At 39.4% G+C, this 15,173-nt stretch overlaps 4 protein-coding genes across 5 annotated transcripts; 2 read left to right on the plus strand and 2 right to left on the minus strand.

Moving 5' to 3' along the window:
* The first annotated feature begins 3 nt into the window (after positions 1–3).
* Positions 4–2,216, plus strand: orai1b (ORAI calcium release-activated calcium modulator 1b). The gene is made up of 2 exons (XM_068334832.1): positions 4–660; positions 779–2,216. Exons 1-2 carry the CDS (start codon positions 547–549, stop codon positions 1,334–1,336), a joined length of 672 nt encoding a protein of 223 aa, XP_068190933.1. The 5' UTR covers positions 4–546; the 3' UTR covers positions 1,337–2,216.
* A 222-nt stretch (positions 2,217–2,438) lies between these two features.
* On the minus strand, positions 2,439–4,769 carry morn3 (MORN repeat containing 3). 2 transcript variants are annotated; one of them, XM_068335369.1, is made up of 6 exons: positions 4,722–4,769; positions 3,979–4,131; positions 3,607–3,764; positions 3,348–3,507; positions 3,066–3,250; positions 2,439–2,909 (listed from the first exon to the last, which is right to left on the minus strand). In XM_068335369.1, the coding sequence occupies exons 2-6, from the start codon at positions 4,112–4,114 to the stop codon at positions 2,844–2,846; spliced, it is 705 nt and encodes a 234-aa protein (XP_068191470.1). In that variant the 5' UTR covers positions 4,115–4,131; positions 4,722–4,769; the 3' UTR covers positions 2,439–2,843. The 2 variants fall into 2 exon arrangements, with proteins under 2 accessions (XP_068191470.1, XP_068191471.1); XM_068335370.1 differs by lacking the exon at positions 4,722–4,769 and adding an exon at positions 4,397–4,528.
* A 205-nt stretch (positions 4,770–4,974) lies between these two features.
* tmem120b (transmembrane protein 120B) lies at positions 4,975–10,485 on the plus strand. Its single transcript, XM_068334831.1, has 12 exons — positions 4,975–5,132; positions 6,531–6,649; positions 7,031–7,147; positions 7,227–7,286; positions 7,383–7,478; positions 7,565–7,654; positions 8,321–8,386; positions 8,466–8,527; positions 9,375–9,467; positions 9,722–9,786; positions 10,004–10,072; positions 10,347–10,485. Exons 1-12 carry the CDS (start codon positions 5,070–5,072, stop codon positions 10,461–10,463), a joined length of 1,017 nt encoding a protein of 338 aa, XP_068190932.1. The 5' UTR covers positions 4,975–5,069; the 3' UTR covers positions 10,464–10,485.
* Positions 9,793–14,926, minus strand: rhof (ras homolog family member F). The gene is made up of 5 exons (XM_068334833.1): positions 14,551–14,926; positions 14,198–14,285; positions 13,297–13,406; positions 12,852–12,986; positions 9,793–12,733 (listed from the first exon to the last, which is right to left on the minus strand). The coding sequence occupies exons 1-5, from the start codon at positions 14,677–14,679 to the stop codon at positions 12,569–12,571; spliced, it is 627 nt and encodes a 208-aa protein (XP_068190934.1). The 5' UTR covers positions 14,680–14,926; the 3' UTR covers positions 9,793–12,568.
* Positions 14,927–15,173: the final 247 nt, after the last annotated feature.

Genomic DNA, 15,173 nt, shown 5'->3' on the forward strand with positions numbered 1-15,173 from the left:
TACGACGAAGACGCTTGAAATCATTCACCGTTGAATTTACTCGAGAATGAAAAGAGATTAACGTCGCTATCTACAAGAGAAGTCCACCATGTTACTACTATTTAGTTTATTACAAGATTTATTGATCCTATTAGAAATACTACGATTTATCCACATTCATTGTGAAAAATTATATTGGATAATCCTGGACTTAACTTGTGTCACGCATAATGCGAATGGCTGGCTTTGATTCAAATATGATGAAAGCATTCTTTTAAAACATTGTTAATCCACTACCGATTAAAGCGCAAAACAAATTGAGCGAATTCAATCTGCAGTTTAGCGGATGTACCCTTCAGGGCGCGCAGACTTCTGGGTAATGTAAGGTGCAGGCAGCTCAACACGCCGGAGCCTCGGTATGAAAAATAGCTTCCGCAGTTCCGTCAGCTGGCGAGGTTAAATGTTTTGCAAGTATACACTGTTGGTATGCTGAGAGATTATTTCTGTCGTGTTCCCCGAGAGTGAGGCGGTAACTGCGTCAACGCTGCGTCCGATCCAAAGCGCAGCATGAGTCTGAACGAACATTCGCTCCAAGCGTTGTCCTGGAGGAAGCTCTATCTGAGCCGGGCTAAACTAAAAGCTTCCAGTCGGACATCAGCTCTGCTTTCCGGATTCGCGATGGTAATACCGTCTTTAGATTGTCTTCTGATTCCATGTGGGGTGTTCGGTTAAGTTGCGCATTGATTACATGTGTGGGGAGTTGTTTTCTGTTTCCTGACCGACTCTTCTGCCCCTGTAGGTGGCTATGGTGGAGGTGCAGCTGGACAACAGCTACCCGTACCCACCTGCCCTCCTGATCGCCTTCAGTGCCTGCACTACTGTGCTGGTGGCCGTGCACCTGTTCGCCCTGATGGTCAGCACCTGCATTTTGCCCAACATAGAAGCCGTAAGCAACGTCCACAACATCAACTCTGTGAAGGAGTCTCCGCATGAGCGAATGCATCGACATATTGAACTGGCGTGGGCTTTTTCCACAGTCATCGGGACGTTGCTCTTCCTGGCTGAGGTGGTTCTACTCTGCTGGGTCAAATTTTTACCCATTAAACCCAACAAGTCCAGCAATAACACAGTTTCACCCGGCGTGGCGGCTGCCATTACCTCTACTTCTATTATGGTCCCCTTTGGTTTGGTGTTCATCATCTTTGCGGTGCATTTCTATCGTTCATTGGTCAGCCACAAGACTGACAGACAGTTTCAGGAGCTGGAGGAATTATCGAATCTCACCAGGCTACAGAATGAACTTGACAACAGGGGGGACTCTTCAATCTTGCAATCTCCAAGCTCACATTTCCCATAGATGCATATCTATGGTGGCACTTCTCAAGCCACAAACCACATTATGGGTTTCTTTTTTTTTTTCTTTTTTTTTTTTACAGGAATAATGATGTCTCACTTCTTTGTTGTGAAATTTTCTTTTGTGAATAGTTTGTACTTCTGCAAAAAAAACATCTTCAATCATCTGGAATCAAACAAATCTGCCATAATGCATGTTACTTGAAATTTTAAACATTTTAACTGTGATTATTGCTTGATTTATCTTCTACATTATGGCAGACACGTCTGTTGCCTGCTGCATTAGTTGACTGTCGTTGAACACTGTTAATATAGATAACTATGTTGTTTTTTGTATATAAGAAGCATTTAATTCTTCTTTCTACAATGAGCAATTATAATGCCTGCCATTTATAGACTGACTGCCATTTAGTATTATTCAAGAATACTTGCTGGAATCTGTAGAATGTGCCATTACGGTAAATCCACATTTCCCAAGAGGCATTTTGAGTTTCAGAATTTCAAAAATAAATTGGATGAACCATATGACAACATCTCTGCTTTTAGCTATAGTCAAGCCTAGACTTTGGAGATGCAGTACTGAGTCAGTTTTGTCTAATGGTCGATTTTCATTTAACTTAATTAGATGTTGATTAATTTCAGCGCTACGTATGAAATTATATTTCAACTCGTGAGGAGCAGCTTTCAATATGAGCTACAAGTGTCCATCTCCACTTTGTAAAATCATCCTGTCCAGAGTTAGAGCGTCACTTTCGTCAATCAGTCAGAGTATCCGTTCAGTCAGAAACAATTTAACAAGGATTTCTGATAAAGATAGGTCATAAGCAGCTGTTTGCTTTTGAGGTGTTAGATGTGGTTAGAAATAATTTCGTAGTGAAAGCTAATTAGTGGCATAATGATAAGTGAAATCTTATTACAAGTGGGACTGATATTCTAACAAAGAATGAGATAAAGTGGTCATGAGAAGACTTTATGTCAACCTGATTCTTGGAGCTGGCACCTTTTGTATTTTTCTGAATGATTTTCCATCCATTCATCTATCTTCTTGTAGATGAGACAATCACAATGGTCTCATTTACAGCCAGAGAACATACTGCACAGAAAGAAATCAAACCCAGAATCTTATTCAGACAAGAATCATTTATTACACATGTATTTGATAAAAGTTTTCTATTCATCCATAATTTATTAGTTAATAACTTCTAACAGCTTATGCTTTGCTGGGCTGATGTAATCCCAGCTGTCATGAGGCTAAATGTGTAAAACACATGATTGTCAGTTATATACAGCTACACAACCATTCACTTCCATTGGAGCATAGGCTGATTCATTTACATTTATGTTCGGATGACTGTTGTTTTCAACTCATCTCAAAATGTTTGTTGTTTCATTATGGGGGTATAAACTGGCGAAACCAGACATGTGGAACAACATCATTACGTCTAACTTTTTATTTCATTATTTCTAAGTATGTGTCAGTAGAAACTTGTTGATCCTCTTGTTGGTGTTCGTCAACACTGATTAAGGTAGTGTGACTGAGCGTCCTGTACAACCAACTCCATATCCACCAGGCCTACCTGGAAAGAAGAAATTATTATATTTAAATTCACAGTAATTAAGTGGAAAACTGAATTTTTATTTGTTGCTTCTTTATCAGATAAATGGGAATAGATCACTTCTACCACTTCTATGCTATATTGTGGAGCTATTAATAATATAAGACCATTGTGTACCTGTGGGATTGGATGTTTTGTTGGTGTTGTTGCCTCTTCTCTCCCAAAATCAGACAGGGTCCCACATTTTGCAATTCCGTCCACCCAAACGCCCTCATAAAGCTGACCTTTGTCGGAGTAGCAGAACTTTCCTCTACCGCTCTTCTTGCCTTCTCGCCAAGAGCCTTCATACCAGTTTCCATTCACTTGAAAACAAGTGGGAAAGTCGAATTTTAGATTTCACCATCTTATCCAAGAATTCTTACCTGTTTTAGATCATATTGAACAGGTAGATTGTTTTACCAAACTGATAGGTGCCCTGTCCATGGGTTTCATCATTCATCCACTCTCCTTCATAGATATCTGCATTCTCATAACGCATTATCCCCCAGCCACTCCGGAGGTTCTCAATCCACTCCCCCTCATAGAATGATAAATTACTGTAATAATAAGTCCCGATCCCCTAAAGAGATAAAAGATTATGCAAAATACACATTAGTGTACGCATAGATAACAATTACATGTATATTTATATATGTGCATAACAGTTTCGAATACATACATGCTTCTTTCCATTTTTCCACGCGCCAAAGTATCTCACTACATATTTGTTTTCTCCTGGGGGTAGCACACTGTAAGTACCGTATCCATTAGGTTTCCCATATTTCCAGTCACCATCATAAATGGAACCAGACTTCTTCCAAACCTGAATGCCCTTCCCTTGAAAAAATAAAATAAACAAACCATTTAGTGCAAGATTGGTGCTTTTTTTTAAAAACACAATGTCACAGTGATTCAAAGGACATTGGACTCTATTGGTTTTTAAAAATGGGTTCCACATATATAGTAAATTATAGACAAATTACATTATGCTGTATACCAGGTGTTCACAAACTTCTAAACTATTTATTGGAAACCATCAACAGCATCTCACCATGTTTCTTGTGGTTCTTCCATTCTCCAGTGTATTCGTTTCCATTGGGCGCATAAACAGTGTGCAGTAGTTCAGAGTGTGATTTCTCCTCTAATGCCGGTGGTGGATATTGCTCTCTTAATTTAATAAGTGACATGGCTCGAAGTGGGTGTCCTAAAACAGAAATAACATGCAACAACCATCAATGAATAGTCACTGTGTGTAGGATGATGAACGCTTAACTGACTACTAATTATTTTAAACATAAGATGAGATCATCTATTCTTTTGTTGCCCTGATAAAAAAAAAGCAAAACAAAAAAGAAAGTGGTATTCTAATGCATAAAAACTCGCATGCAGTTTCATCACTGCTGCACAATGTAAGTCAACACCATCCAAAAGAGAATCTAAAACATTCGTTTAAAGCAAAATAGTTTTACCTTAGCGTCGGTTTTACTTGGAGCAAAGCCCTTGTAAAGTCATTACGCAGCGGATTGCCGAGTTATTTAATAAAGGAGAGAAAACTTCAAAGCAAGGAAGATAATAGTAACTAGAGAGTAAACGTAACTAGCGAGATGAAAGTAACTAATTGTTGTTTTTTCTTTGTATCCTAGCAACAGAAACGTATTATAATTAGTCCGGTAAAAACTACATATATAATTTTAAGCCAAATATACATGACTCAAGATTTATAAATTTTGTTTTTTCGTCTTTAGTCAGAATTTGAAATCAATGTTAGTTTGACATTGAACCACTGAAACTCACCAGGTTTTTAATCTTCGTGTCCTACTATGGCACAGGCGCGTCCCACCCCCTCCGTGTCTCTGATTGGCTAACACTTGTTGCCTCGGTTGGTTGGGTTGGTCATCTTTAACTATGGGGGTTGATTATTGGTTGGTGTCGGAGAAAGACCGTCATAGTGAAGCAACAGATGTGAGGGCCTCACCGTAGTAGGAATTCTCTATTCCGGTCCCTTTACACGAGATTCCAAAGTACGCATGCGCAGTGCAGCCCAGTGAAAAGGCGTCTGACTGGAGCGTCAGTGTGAGGAGAGGGACTTGGGGTGGAACCTTGGAAAGCCGTCCTCTCCGCTGGATCAGCGCAAGTACCACGATGTCCAAACCGAAGTTTCTGAGCGAGTGGGATGAAATCGACGAGGAATATCAGCAATTACAGGTGAGAGAAAACACTAAAACGAGCGAATGGTTCATGGCAGACCACCGGCTGGAGCTGGTGGAAGCTACCGCTGACAGCCGCTGTTTGAGCGGGACGCTAGTTTGAATAGCTCCCTCCTGTTCGCCATTCATTCTCATTTTAGCTCTAAACGTAGAATTTCGGCAGAATTGCGAAGTATAACGGATGCGATGTGTAACCGGAGTAGATCTTTTATTAAAATGTACCATACTTTCAACATAGCCGCTAGCGTTAGCGGCAGGTGGCCGCTATGTTACCCGGCTAATGAACGGCTAAAGTAGCGTTTACTGATTGAACTGCATGTTTTACTATATTTACTATAATTTAATTTTAATCTGTGTGAACAGATTGACGGTGGTAAATGAAGCTCCACGTGTTTCACATCGAGATGTTTCTGTGAATCATGTCATAATCTCAGATCATGCGTCGTCGCACGTCACGACCACGCTAGCTGACTATCCTGAAACAACAACAGTAGTTAAATAAACAAATAAATAAATAATTAGTTGTGGTCAATTTGAAAGAAAACCAACTTTTGATGCCTAATAAAAAATAAACCGTGTCTGTGATGATGTGGCACGACTTGTGATGAGTCCTGTGGAGATCACACACATTGAAGTGTGTTTGTAGAAGGTTGATCCTGACAAATCAAATAATTTAATTGACCACGTGTATGCTGACAGGATGTATATACAAGTAAAATAATGACAAAGTGTGATTTAGCAGTCAATTTGCTTCTCCACTATTAAAGGTCAAGGTCTATTTCTACTGAGCCACTCAAGGATGTAACAGATGAGTAATAGATCACTGGGTTATTGGCTTGTTTTTACTGTATAAGATGATGTGCTATTTTGTATTTACCATAACTTCTGACATAGCTGCTAACATTAGCCTTCAGAACTGAACAAGCCTCTTGGATGAGAGGCGAAACGTTTTCAAGAAACTTGTTTAAAGTCCAGTTGATTGATTTAAACAGCTTTGGATAACCATGACCTGAATGACTGAGAACCTACACAAACAACTGCAATTTGATGGAATCCACCTCAAAATGTCACCATGTCTTCCCCAGAGAATCAGCTAATAAACAAAAACAAGCAGTGTCGATAACATTATTTCTTTGAAGCTTTAACTATGGAATTATTGAAGTATTTTAACCATTATGTACTGTTACATATACACGATATGGTCCTTTACATTGTATTTATCGACCGATAAGGGAAAGAGTCCCAAATTACAATTGATATCATCACTTTAAAAACATCTAGGGTGATGAGAATGAGCTCCTGATCTCATCCAACATTTTATTTACATGTATCAGCTATTGTTGAGCTTTGGTAGTCAAGGATGTACATGTTTACTCTGTGTTTATTTGACCACCAGGAAACTCATAAAATATACAGACAAAAACTTGACGAGCTGACCAACCTCCAGGCAACATGTAGCAGCGCCATCAGCAAACAGAGAAAATGCCTGAAAGACCTACGGCACAGCTTGACCAGGTAAGTATTGTCTGTTCAGAACCACTGATTGTTTCCTCACTCTCTAGCTGTCATACTGGGTTCTATGCTGGGTGTTGCTAATTTGCTAATTTGTTTTACTGAGGAGTTCCTGTTGAAGAATAATCTTTGGAAAGTGAGGATGAGAGGAGATGAGTTTTGGGTGGACAGAAAGAGAGGATTTTGCAGTCAAACCAGGAGTGAGGAAATGATTTAGTTACTGAAAAAGAGTGATTTCTGTTAATGAGAAATAGTACGTGCTGACTCAGTGGTTTAATCATTATCTGCATCATTCAAAAGAAACACCAAGAAAGATGTTGTCTTTGTTCATCGAGAGCTCAAAGATAATCTTTATTTTCACTTGTGATCATTATGTCTTGTCAGATGTGCGCAAACCTGCGACGAGAAAGAACTGGAACTGATGATGGACATCAAGACACAAATCAAAGATAAAGAAAATGTCTTCTTTGACATGGAAGCATATTTGCCAAAGAAAAACGGGTCAGTACCAAAATCTTCATGGCGACAATCCGGTCATTGCAGACAGAGCGTTTCAGGGTCAAATTTTCCCTGTTTTCAGGCTTTACCTGAATCTGGTCCTGGGCAACGTGAACGTAACGCTTCTAAGCAACCAAGCAAAGTATGTGACATATTTTAGGCTTGAATGCAGTATAAATACACAGGTTTAAACTGTGGATGTGGACATTGGTTCTTATCTCATATTCATCCTTCACAGGTTTGCCTACAAAGACGAGTATGAGAAGTTCAAGCTTTACATGACAATAATCCTGATGTTCGGAGCAATAACCTGCCTATTCTTTCTCAACTGTCGGTGAGAAAAGGTCTCTACTGACTTGTAATTTTTCAACAATGTAAAAGTGGGGCTCACTTTTTTTTTTTGTGTGTGTGTGTGTTTAGAGTCACTGATGAAATCTTCAACTTTCTGCTGGTGTGGTACTACTGCACGTTGACCATAAGGGAAAGCATACTAATGAGCAACGGCTCCAGGTTATTACTTTTTACATCCCACAAAGTGGTGATGTATTGTAATTGTCAGTGTTTGTGTGTTCGTCCGTCTGTCCGTCCACCAAATATCTTAACTGCTGCAGATAGAAAGATGAAAGAAAAAGCACATTACTCGAGCAGCAAAGGGGATGAAAATGAGATGATGACCTTGACCTTGAGAAAACTAGGTCAAAGTCATATTTCAACTTTTGTACATTTTTTGCGCGTATCTCAGGAACTGGATGAGATACAAAGACAAAACTAAAGGCGTTATATTCAGGGAGGCAAGGGAATGAAAATTGGATCACAACCTTGACCTTGAAAAACTAGGTCAAGGTCCCATTTTCACTTTCATACCTTTTTAGGTACCTGGTGAAACCTGATGAGACATAATCACAAAACAAAACGCAACATTTTCAGGAAGCCAGAGACAAAAAATGTGAAGATGACCTTCACCTTTGGAAAACTAGGTAAATGTCATACTAGATAGTACAATATAGAATTCATTGCTGCAACCATTATGAAAGTAGGTCAAGGTAAAATTTTAGATTCAAGGGTGTCGCGGGATGTTGTAGTTTCTGACTGCCTCGTTCTTTAGTTGAAAATATAATTTCATAGTAGTATTTTGAAGATGGTGGTCATGCTCTCCTGTGCTCTCACACTTTTCAGGATTAAAGGTTGGTGGGTGTCGCACCATTACGTTTCCACTTTTCTCTCAGGAGTGATGCTGACCTGGTGAGTTTGGCTCGTGTAATTTATGTGTCATCAACCAAGTTATCAGCAGTAACTTTTATACTTATTTCTCTTTACACAGGCCAGAGGGACCGATGTATCAGATGTTCAGAAGCCAGTTTCTTGCTTTCTCCATATATCAAAGTAAGACTTAAATATGTATCGACTTGGGGAAAAACATGTTGCGTTGTCGCTGAAGTTAAGCATATTCTGGGGTGTCTGAGTTTTAAGTTTCAAAAGCTAATGCGGTTCAGCTCATGCCGAGAAATATTTTTGTCTCTATTCTGATCGGACTTGGTTCGAGCTTTGATGCCACTATTATTAAAACTGCCTCGGACATGTGATCCACTCACAGAATTGGTCTCGCACTTAAACGACCTCATCAGTCTCAGACTTGAGCCACAGCAGTCAAAGGTTTAGTTCCTTCCATTCTACTTAGCACCTGTGTTCTAAAATGATTAAAAGGCTGTGAAACACTGATGAACCACCAGGATTCAATAATATCTTTGAGCAGAACCTCTAAAAAAAAAAAAAGGATTGTATTTTTCTGCACCCACTTTCCTGTCCATCCACCAGATGAGTGCTGTGAGGCAGATATCCTTTAAGATCTTGTTGTGTTGCATCATAGTGTGATCGCAGCCTGAGGCGGCGGCACCAGCATCACAGGTGCATCATTATGGATGATGTAAACATGTTTGGAGGAGTAAACACCTGGAAGCTTTCCTCATACTAATGGGAAATCTAAAACATAATCTATTTTAATGGATGGAATCGCACATGAGCGTCTTGATCAGTGATGGATTTTTGTTTTGAGGCCTGAATGTTTTCACCTCACCGTGCAAAGCTTTCTGTGCCCCTTTTCTTTTTTTTTCCCCACTAAGAGACATTTAGTGACAAGCCATTACTCAAACGTAATTTTCCTTTCCTCTGACAGTCATCATAGATCTGTTCAGTGATTGCTGTGTAATTTTTCCGTCCATTCTTTCCCCAGGCTTTGTTCAGTTCCTCCAGTATTACTACCAGAGCGGCTGCTTGTACCGGCTTCGGGCTTTGGGGGAGAGAAATCAGCTGGACCTCACAGTGGGTATGTCGTAAGCTATTTATGGTGCAAGTCATTTCAATGGTTTGAGGTCCTGAGCCATCTGTCTGTAAAAATAGAGTAAAGGTGAGAGATGGAGACAAGCAGCAGTATAATACTCTGCAGATGTCAGGAGAATTTGAGAATTTGCCTCCAGATCTCAGATTGTAACGCAAAGAAGACTTTGTAACAACAGTGCAGCATTCTGTCATGTAATCCACAGTTCAATATTGGTGTGGCGGTTTTTTTTGTATCTGCAGAGGGATTTCAGTCCTGGATGTGGAGAGGTCTTACTTTTCTTTTGCCATTCCTCTTTTTTGGACACGTAAGTCAAAACTTTATTAACTTTCCACTTTATTACTCAATAAATCTACGGCTCAAAAGCCTAATGGCCAATATTAAAACATTTTTGCAGGGTCGTACATGCTCATGTTTCCAGGATTCATTGTTAACTGTAATAGGTGCACTAATGGAGCACACACATTTGTCATTTGCTTTGTGCAGCATTGTCATGAAAGATAACGCCTCCACTTCCTTTGCAGTTTTGGCAGCTGCACAACTCGGTGACCCTGTTTCGTCTGGCAGGACACGAGGACTGTAAGGAGTGGCAGGTGCGGATCGTATTGGTAGAGACAGGGTTTGAATGACAAGTTTATAGTTTGCTATAATTTTTATAAGTTTTCAAATGTAGTTTGGTCCAAGTTTGTGCAGAGAGAGTTTTCCTTTCACAGATTACTGTTGCCCACATGGTGCAAGGACAACAGGAGGGTTAACTGACCCTCCAACTATTCAAGATAGATAGATAATCACACATGCTTACAGTTGTGTAAATGCTTTTGACTCATGATAAAAGCTCTTTTGTCATTTATTTATGTTTTCTGTCAGGTATTCATGCTGGCGCTGACATTTCTTGTCCTGTTCCTGGGAAATACTCTCACTACGTTAAAAGTCGTCCACCAAAAGTTTCAGAAAAACCAGGAAAAGGTGCAGAAGAGTGACTGACACCAAAACCCTACAAGACAACTCAGATTTTTAAAAACAACTAGTCGTTTTTGAAGCAACGCACACAAAAGCTTGAAACTGACCAGAGTCGGATTAAGCCGGGAAATGACGACACATGAAACCTCAGTTTTGTTTTGTTTTGTTTTCTGTCTCCTATGGTGGTGACAACGTCCGGCCCCACAGGCTTCTGCTTTTTAACAGCTTGTCGTGGATGTTTTGATGTTCCTGCTGCACGGTCGATTGCAGCACACTGTGTTGTGTGTTCGCCTGGGAGACAAACTGTCTGTCTTGTACATAAATGTGGAAAGAATGTGTTTTTTCATTTGGCCGTTTGCGTCAGTGCATGAAGCCGTCGGAGAGCCGTTGTTAAAATCATATGCAACTAAAAGAGGGCAGGTAGCATCGATTCACAGAATCTATTTTGCCTTTGAAGACCTGTCTGTAAGCATCTCTGTGATCATCTGTCACACATACGCTTCATACTTCTGTGAAGTAGTAATGGTCAAACCCTCTCTGACTTGAGCAGAATTGTTCTATGTGGCACTGTGCTCCACTTTTAATTTTTTTTTTTTTTGCCATCCTCTTAAGTGACTTATCCAGTCCACAATTTTGTTTTACTTCAAAAAACAAAACTGCGCACAATTGCTTTCAATTTTCGTCACACTAATGTTCTCACAAAGATCACGTAAGTAACTCATTCACAGCACATACGTAAATTTAACACTAAAACGCTAACACTTAATTTGAGGTTTTTATACATCGACATGTGTGAATGCTTGGAGACACGGACAGGTTGGATTTGTCATGACTGAAATAAAAATGTGACATTTTGCAGATACGTATGATAATCAAATGCTGCTATTAGCACTGGTACTGTAAATCTTAGATGCAAAAGGTGATTAGAAATGTGCTGGACCTTGCACTTTTAATTCAAGACAGTAAATGAAGTGAGATATTTGAGTGAAATAACTTATCGTCAAATGTGGAGCTGCCGCTCTACTTTGTAGTTTCTTGTTCGCATTTCAAAGTATTACATAAGCATCTTTTTCATTAAAGCTAAAGTGCAGATGGGTTCAAACAAACAGTGTCAGGTCTATAATGCCTTATTCTCTCCTACCTGTAGCAGCAAAAAACGTTTTATCTTTTTTGTTTGTAAAAATAATGTTACATGTGTAATTGTCCTGCAACGCAGTCATGCTGAAGAGAGTTGACAGTATTTATTTACATTGATTTTATTGGAGGGGGTGGGGGGGGTGGAAATCACAGACCAAAATGTTACATTTCATGATGTAAGAGCTGCCATGATAGAATAAATGGATTCCTTCATTTTCATGATGTCACTGTTTTCATTGATAAATTTGTGCCTTCATTTGATGAGTTGGTTGACATTTTCTTCATCTTAGTAAATTGATGTTTAATACAATATTAAGTGCTTTTTTTATTAATAGTTTTATTATCCAGATATACTTTTAATACAATTGTGACTTTTTTTTACCTAAATCATACAGCCACTGCAGTCAGTTTTTCCAACAGTAGTGGGCGCTGTTGGTAAAGATAAGAACTCTGGTTCCAGTCGACAGGTCCCACATTCTGATTCAATGTTCTGCTGTACTGAAAATTAACTCATCCCTATGGGTGTTTATCATGTATCTTGATATGTTTAGACTACCAAATGTACGGTAACATATGTTGCATTTATATAACATACTGTAAATGTTTTCTGCTCTGGTTTGGAAAGAAAACATGAAAAAAGTTACAAGAAAAGAGTTAACTGTTCAAATCTTTACAAAACATGTTTTTATAAAATCGTTGTCGTTTCAAAACACTTTCTAGCAAAAAAAAAATTCTTACAAAAGTCAAAGAATATATTAAAATAAGGTATTCCAAGTGGAACATCACACAGCTGCAGCATCTTGCTAAATAGCCATGTTCTTGTGACCATAAAAGACGACTGGGGCCTTAACTTGGAGGGGCTTTCTGAGCCGTGCAGCTGTTTCCAAGCATCTTACCAGCTACTCTCAATGTGAATGGAAAAAAAATTAAGCTTAGCCAGAGTGCACTCTTATCCATGACAGTCAGGTCCTTACGCTTTTATCCTTTAAGCTTCACAAAACAACACATTTCTTCTTCCGTGCGTGGATTCTTTGTTTTCGACTGAAAGCTACAGCTCTCCTGGTGGCCTCTCTGAAAATCTCTTCCACATTCTCCTGATACTTGGCCGAACACTCAAGATAGAGCTCTGCATTCATCTGCTGCCGGGTCTCTTCGCCCTACACCCCAACCCAAACCAACACCTGGGATCAGATCTACTTACTCTTTTACATATATTTTATTTAAATGCTTCCTCTTGAAGAGACATGGAAATATGTGCACTCACTCTCCCCTTACCTGCATGTAAGTTATGGGGGCCTGATTCATGGCCTTGAGCCTCCTTGTGCACTCTTTATCCTTCCTGAGGTCAGTCTTGCATCCAATCAGGATGACTGGAACATCCTGACAGAAGTGCTTCACCTCTGGGAACCACTGGGTCAATAATATTTACATAAAGGAGTCTCAGTCTTTCTTCTTTTTAACATCAGACTTGTGATGTGCTTTGAAATATTATGAAGCAGCACATAGTAGAGGACATTCCAGCGCAACATTTACTCAAACCTACATACATGGGGGTCAATGTTTTCATGCAGGTTGCCTGAGTTAATCATATCCAAAGGTATGCAGCTAACAGACTAGTTTGACAATCATTTACCAACTCCTGTTAAACTTTGACACTCTAGTCTCACAGTGTTTGTTCATGTAATGTAATCTGGTACATTATTAACACACTTAAACTTACTTTTATCAGGACATTCTCAAAGCTTGTGGGGTTAGTCACATCAAAACAGACCAAAATCAGACTGGCTGCTTGGTATGATAGAGGCCTGAGTCTGTCATAGTCTTCCTGCCCTAGAGGAAACCAACATGTACATATGAGCACATTCATCTGAAACTTTCTTTCTGAAAATAACAATGTCTGAAGTGACTGCAGGACATAAAATTAACGGGTCTTCATTGGTTGCAACAGTCTGAACAATGAGATATGGTAGATGTTACAGAGCTGTTGTGGATGAACAAAACCACATCCTGGCTGCAGCTTCCTAATCTACTGATGTAAGGCTCACTGTTCTACGGAAGATAATCTACCAGAGCAATCTCTGGGTTTTCCTACAAAATTATACAGTATATTTATTTAGATTTAAACAAGCTCCACCTATAACTATGAAATAAACAGCGTTATTAAGAGATTGTGTGGTTGGAATCTGACCTTTTTTCAGTGCATGTAAGACTTTTCAAACACTACTTGGATGTTTAATAGCATGCCTTTACATTGAAATGGAATTATAACTTAATAAACAACATCAAACAGGACTCACTACTAAACTTCCGGTAAGGAGTTGTTGTCACCAACACGACAACGGCTGATCATTTCCTGACAGATAATGCTGATGCTGTGACACCAACATCGACCTTAACCGCTTCCTCTTTGTCCTTCAGAACCGTCAAGTAAAGACTGTACGCCTAAAGGAAGGTGGTCTAAACTCACATCTATCTAAAAAAAATTGTCTATTTTTGTATTCTTCGTTCAGTGGATTCAGTGGCGATCACTGAACACAAGCCCCTTATCCTTCCACATGATGTGAGTGTCCTATAAGTGGACTCACAAAGGTTCACATGGAGGGGATTTCTGACATTCTTACCAGCCGTGTCATACAGGTAGAGCTTTATCTCTTTCCTTCCAAGGGAGATAGTGGTCACATATTTTTCAAACACTGATGGAGCATATTTCTGTGTTTGAAACACAAGGGAAAGAAAGCCATTTAGTAATACAGCTGCAATATGTCGTAATTCTGTTTTTATATAAATAAAAGCTTTGAGAACACCAGAATATCAGGAATCATGATTCACATTTATTTTACAAAATTTGGATTTAGAAATCCAGAGATTTAAATTTCAAGATCATTTTTTTGGGGTTAAAATAAATAAATATCAATTAGTTATTATAGAATAGTAATAAATTAGGTATGTTTCATGCCATGGAAGTTTTTCTTACCTCTGGAAAATCTCCTTTGGCATACACCATTAAAAGTGATGTTTTCCCACAGCCTCCGTCTCCCACTACCACAATTTTAATTTCTTCTTTTTTTGCTGTACCTTTGTCAGTCCCGGCACCATTCTGCATGATTTCTTTTCCAAACAATCAGTCAGGATGAGACAAAAAAACACTCCTTCCAGTCTTATACCGAAGACATGGCAAAACCTGATCAGTTTGTATTTAGTGAGGCTGAGATGATTCACCAACAGTGCCGAGAGAGAGGAACAGACAAGCCTCATGTTTTACCAGGTAGCGCCCTGAGCTCACCACTTCCTGTTCTTGTCATGCTGAAGCTGTTTCCAGTTGACCCCCTACACTTCTCTCAGCTCAGTAAAAGCATCTCTGCACATATGTGGAGCAGTTGATTACGGCTGTTCCTACTTCCTCTAAGTGCCTCTTGCATTTTCTGGGTGGACACTTAATCTGACACACAGCTTCCATCAACAGTACAGTGTGTGTGTGTGTGTGTGTGTGTGTGTGTGTGTGTGTGTGTGTGTGTGTGTGTGTGTGTGTGTGTGTGAGAGAGAGAGATAACACCAAAATGTTCACCCGTAATGAATTATCTTTAGAGATTCCTAGAT

This window comes from Antennarius striatus, chromosome 15, assembly GCF_040054535.1.
Source record: "Antennarius striatus isolate MH-2024 chromosome 15, ASM4005453v1, whole genome shotgun sequence".
Lineage (NCBI taxonomy): Eukaryota > Metazoa > Chordata > Actinopteri > Lophiiformes > Antennariidae > Antennarius > Antennarius striatus.

Coding starts and splice junctions, on each gene's coding strand:
- tmem120b (XM_068334831.1), top strand. CDS start 5,070: ATGTCCAAACCGAAGTTTCTGAGCGAGTGGGATGAAATCGACGAGGAA. Junction 7,479..7,564: donor CTATTCTTTCTCAACTGTCG/GTGAGAAAAGGT, acceptor GTGTGTGTTTAG/AGTCACTGATGAAATCTTCA. Junction 9,787..10,003: donor CATTCCTCTTTTTTGGACAC/GTAAGTCAAAAC, acceptor CTTCCTTTGCAG/TTTTGGCAGCTGCACAACTC.
- rhof (XM_068334833.1), bottom strand. CDS start 14,679: ATGCAGAATGGTGCCGGGACTGACAAAGGTACAGCAAAAAAAGAAGAA. Junction 13,407..14,197: donor CTACCTGTATGACACGGCTG/GTAAGAATGTCA, acceptor GGTTTCCTCTAG/GGCAGGAAGACTATGACAGA. Junction 12,987..13,296: donor TTGAGAATGTCCTGATAAAA/GTAAGTTTAAGT, acceptor TTATTGACCCAG/TGGTTCCCAGAGGTGAAGCA.
- morn3 (XM_068335369.1), bottom strand. CDS start 4,114: ATGTCACTTATTAAATTAAGAGAGCAATATCCACCACCGGCATTAGAG. Junction 3,765..3,978: donor GAAGAACCACAAGAAACATG/GTGAGATGCTGT, acceptor TATTTTTTCAAG/GGAAGGGCATTCAGGTTTGG. Junction 3,251..3,347: donor ACAGGGCACCTATCAGTTTG/GTAAAACAATCT, acceptor CTTGTTTTCAAG/TGAATGGAAACTGGTATGAA.
- orai1b (XM_068334832.1), top strand. CDS start 547: ATGAGTCTGAACGAACATTCGCTCCAAGCGTTGTCCTGGAGGAAGCTC. Junction 661..778: donor TGCTTTCCGGATTCGCGATG/GTAATACCGTCT, acceptor CTGCCCCTGTAG/GTGGCTATGGTGGAGGTGCA.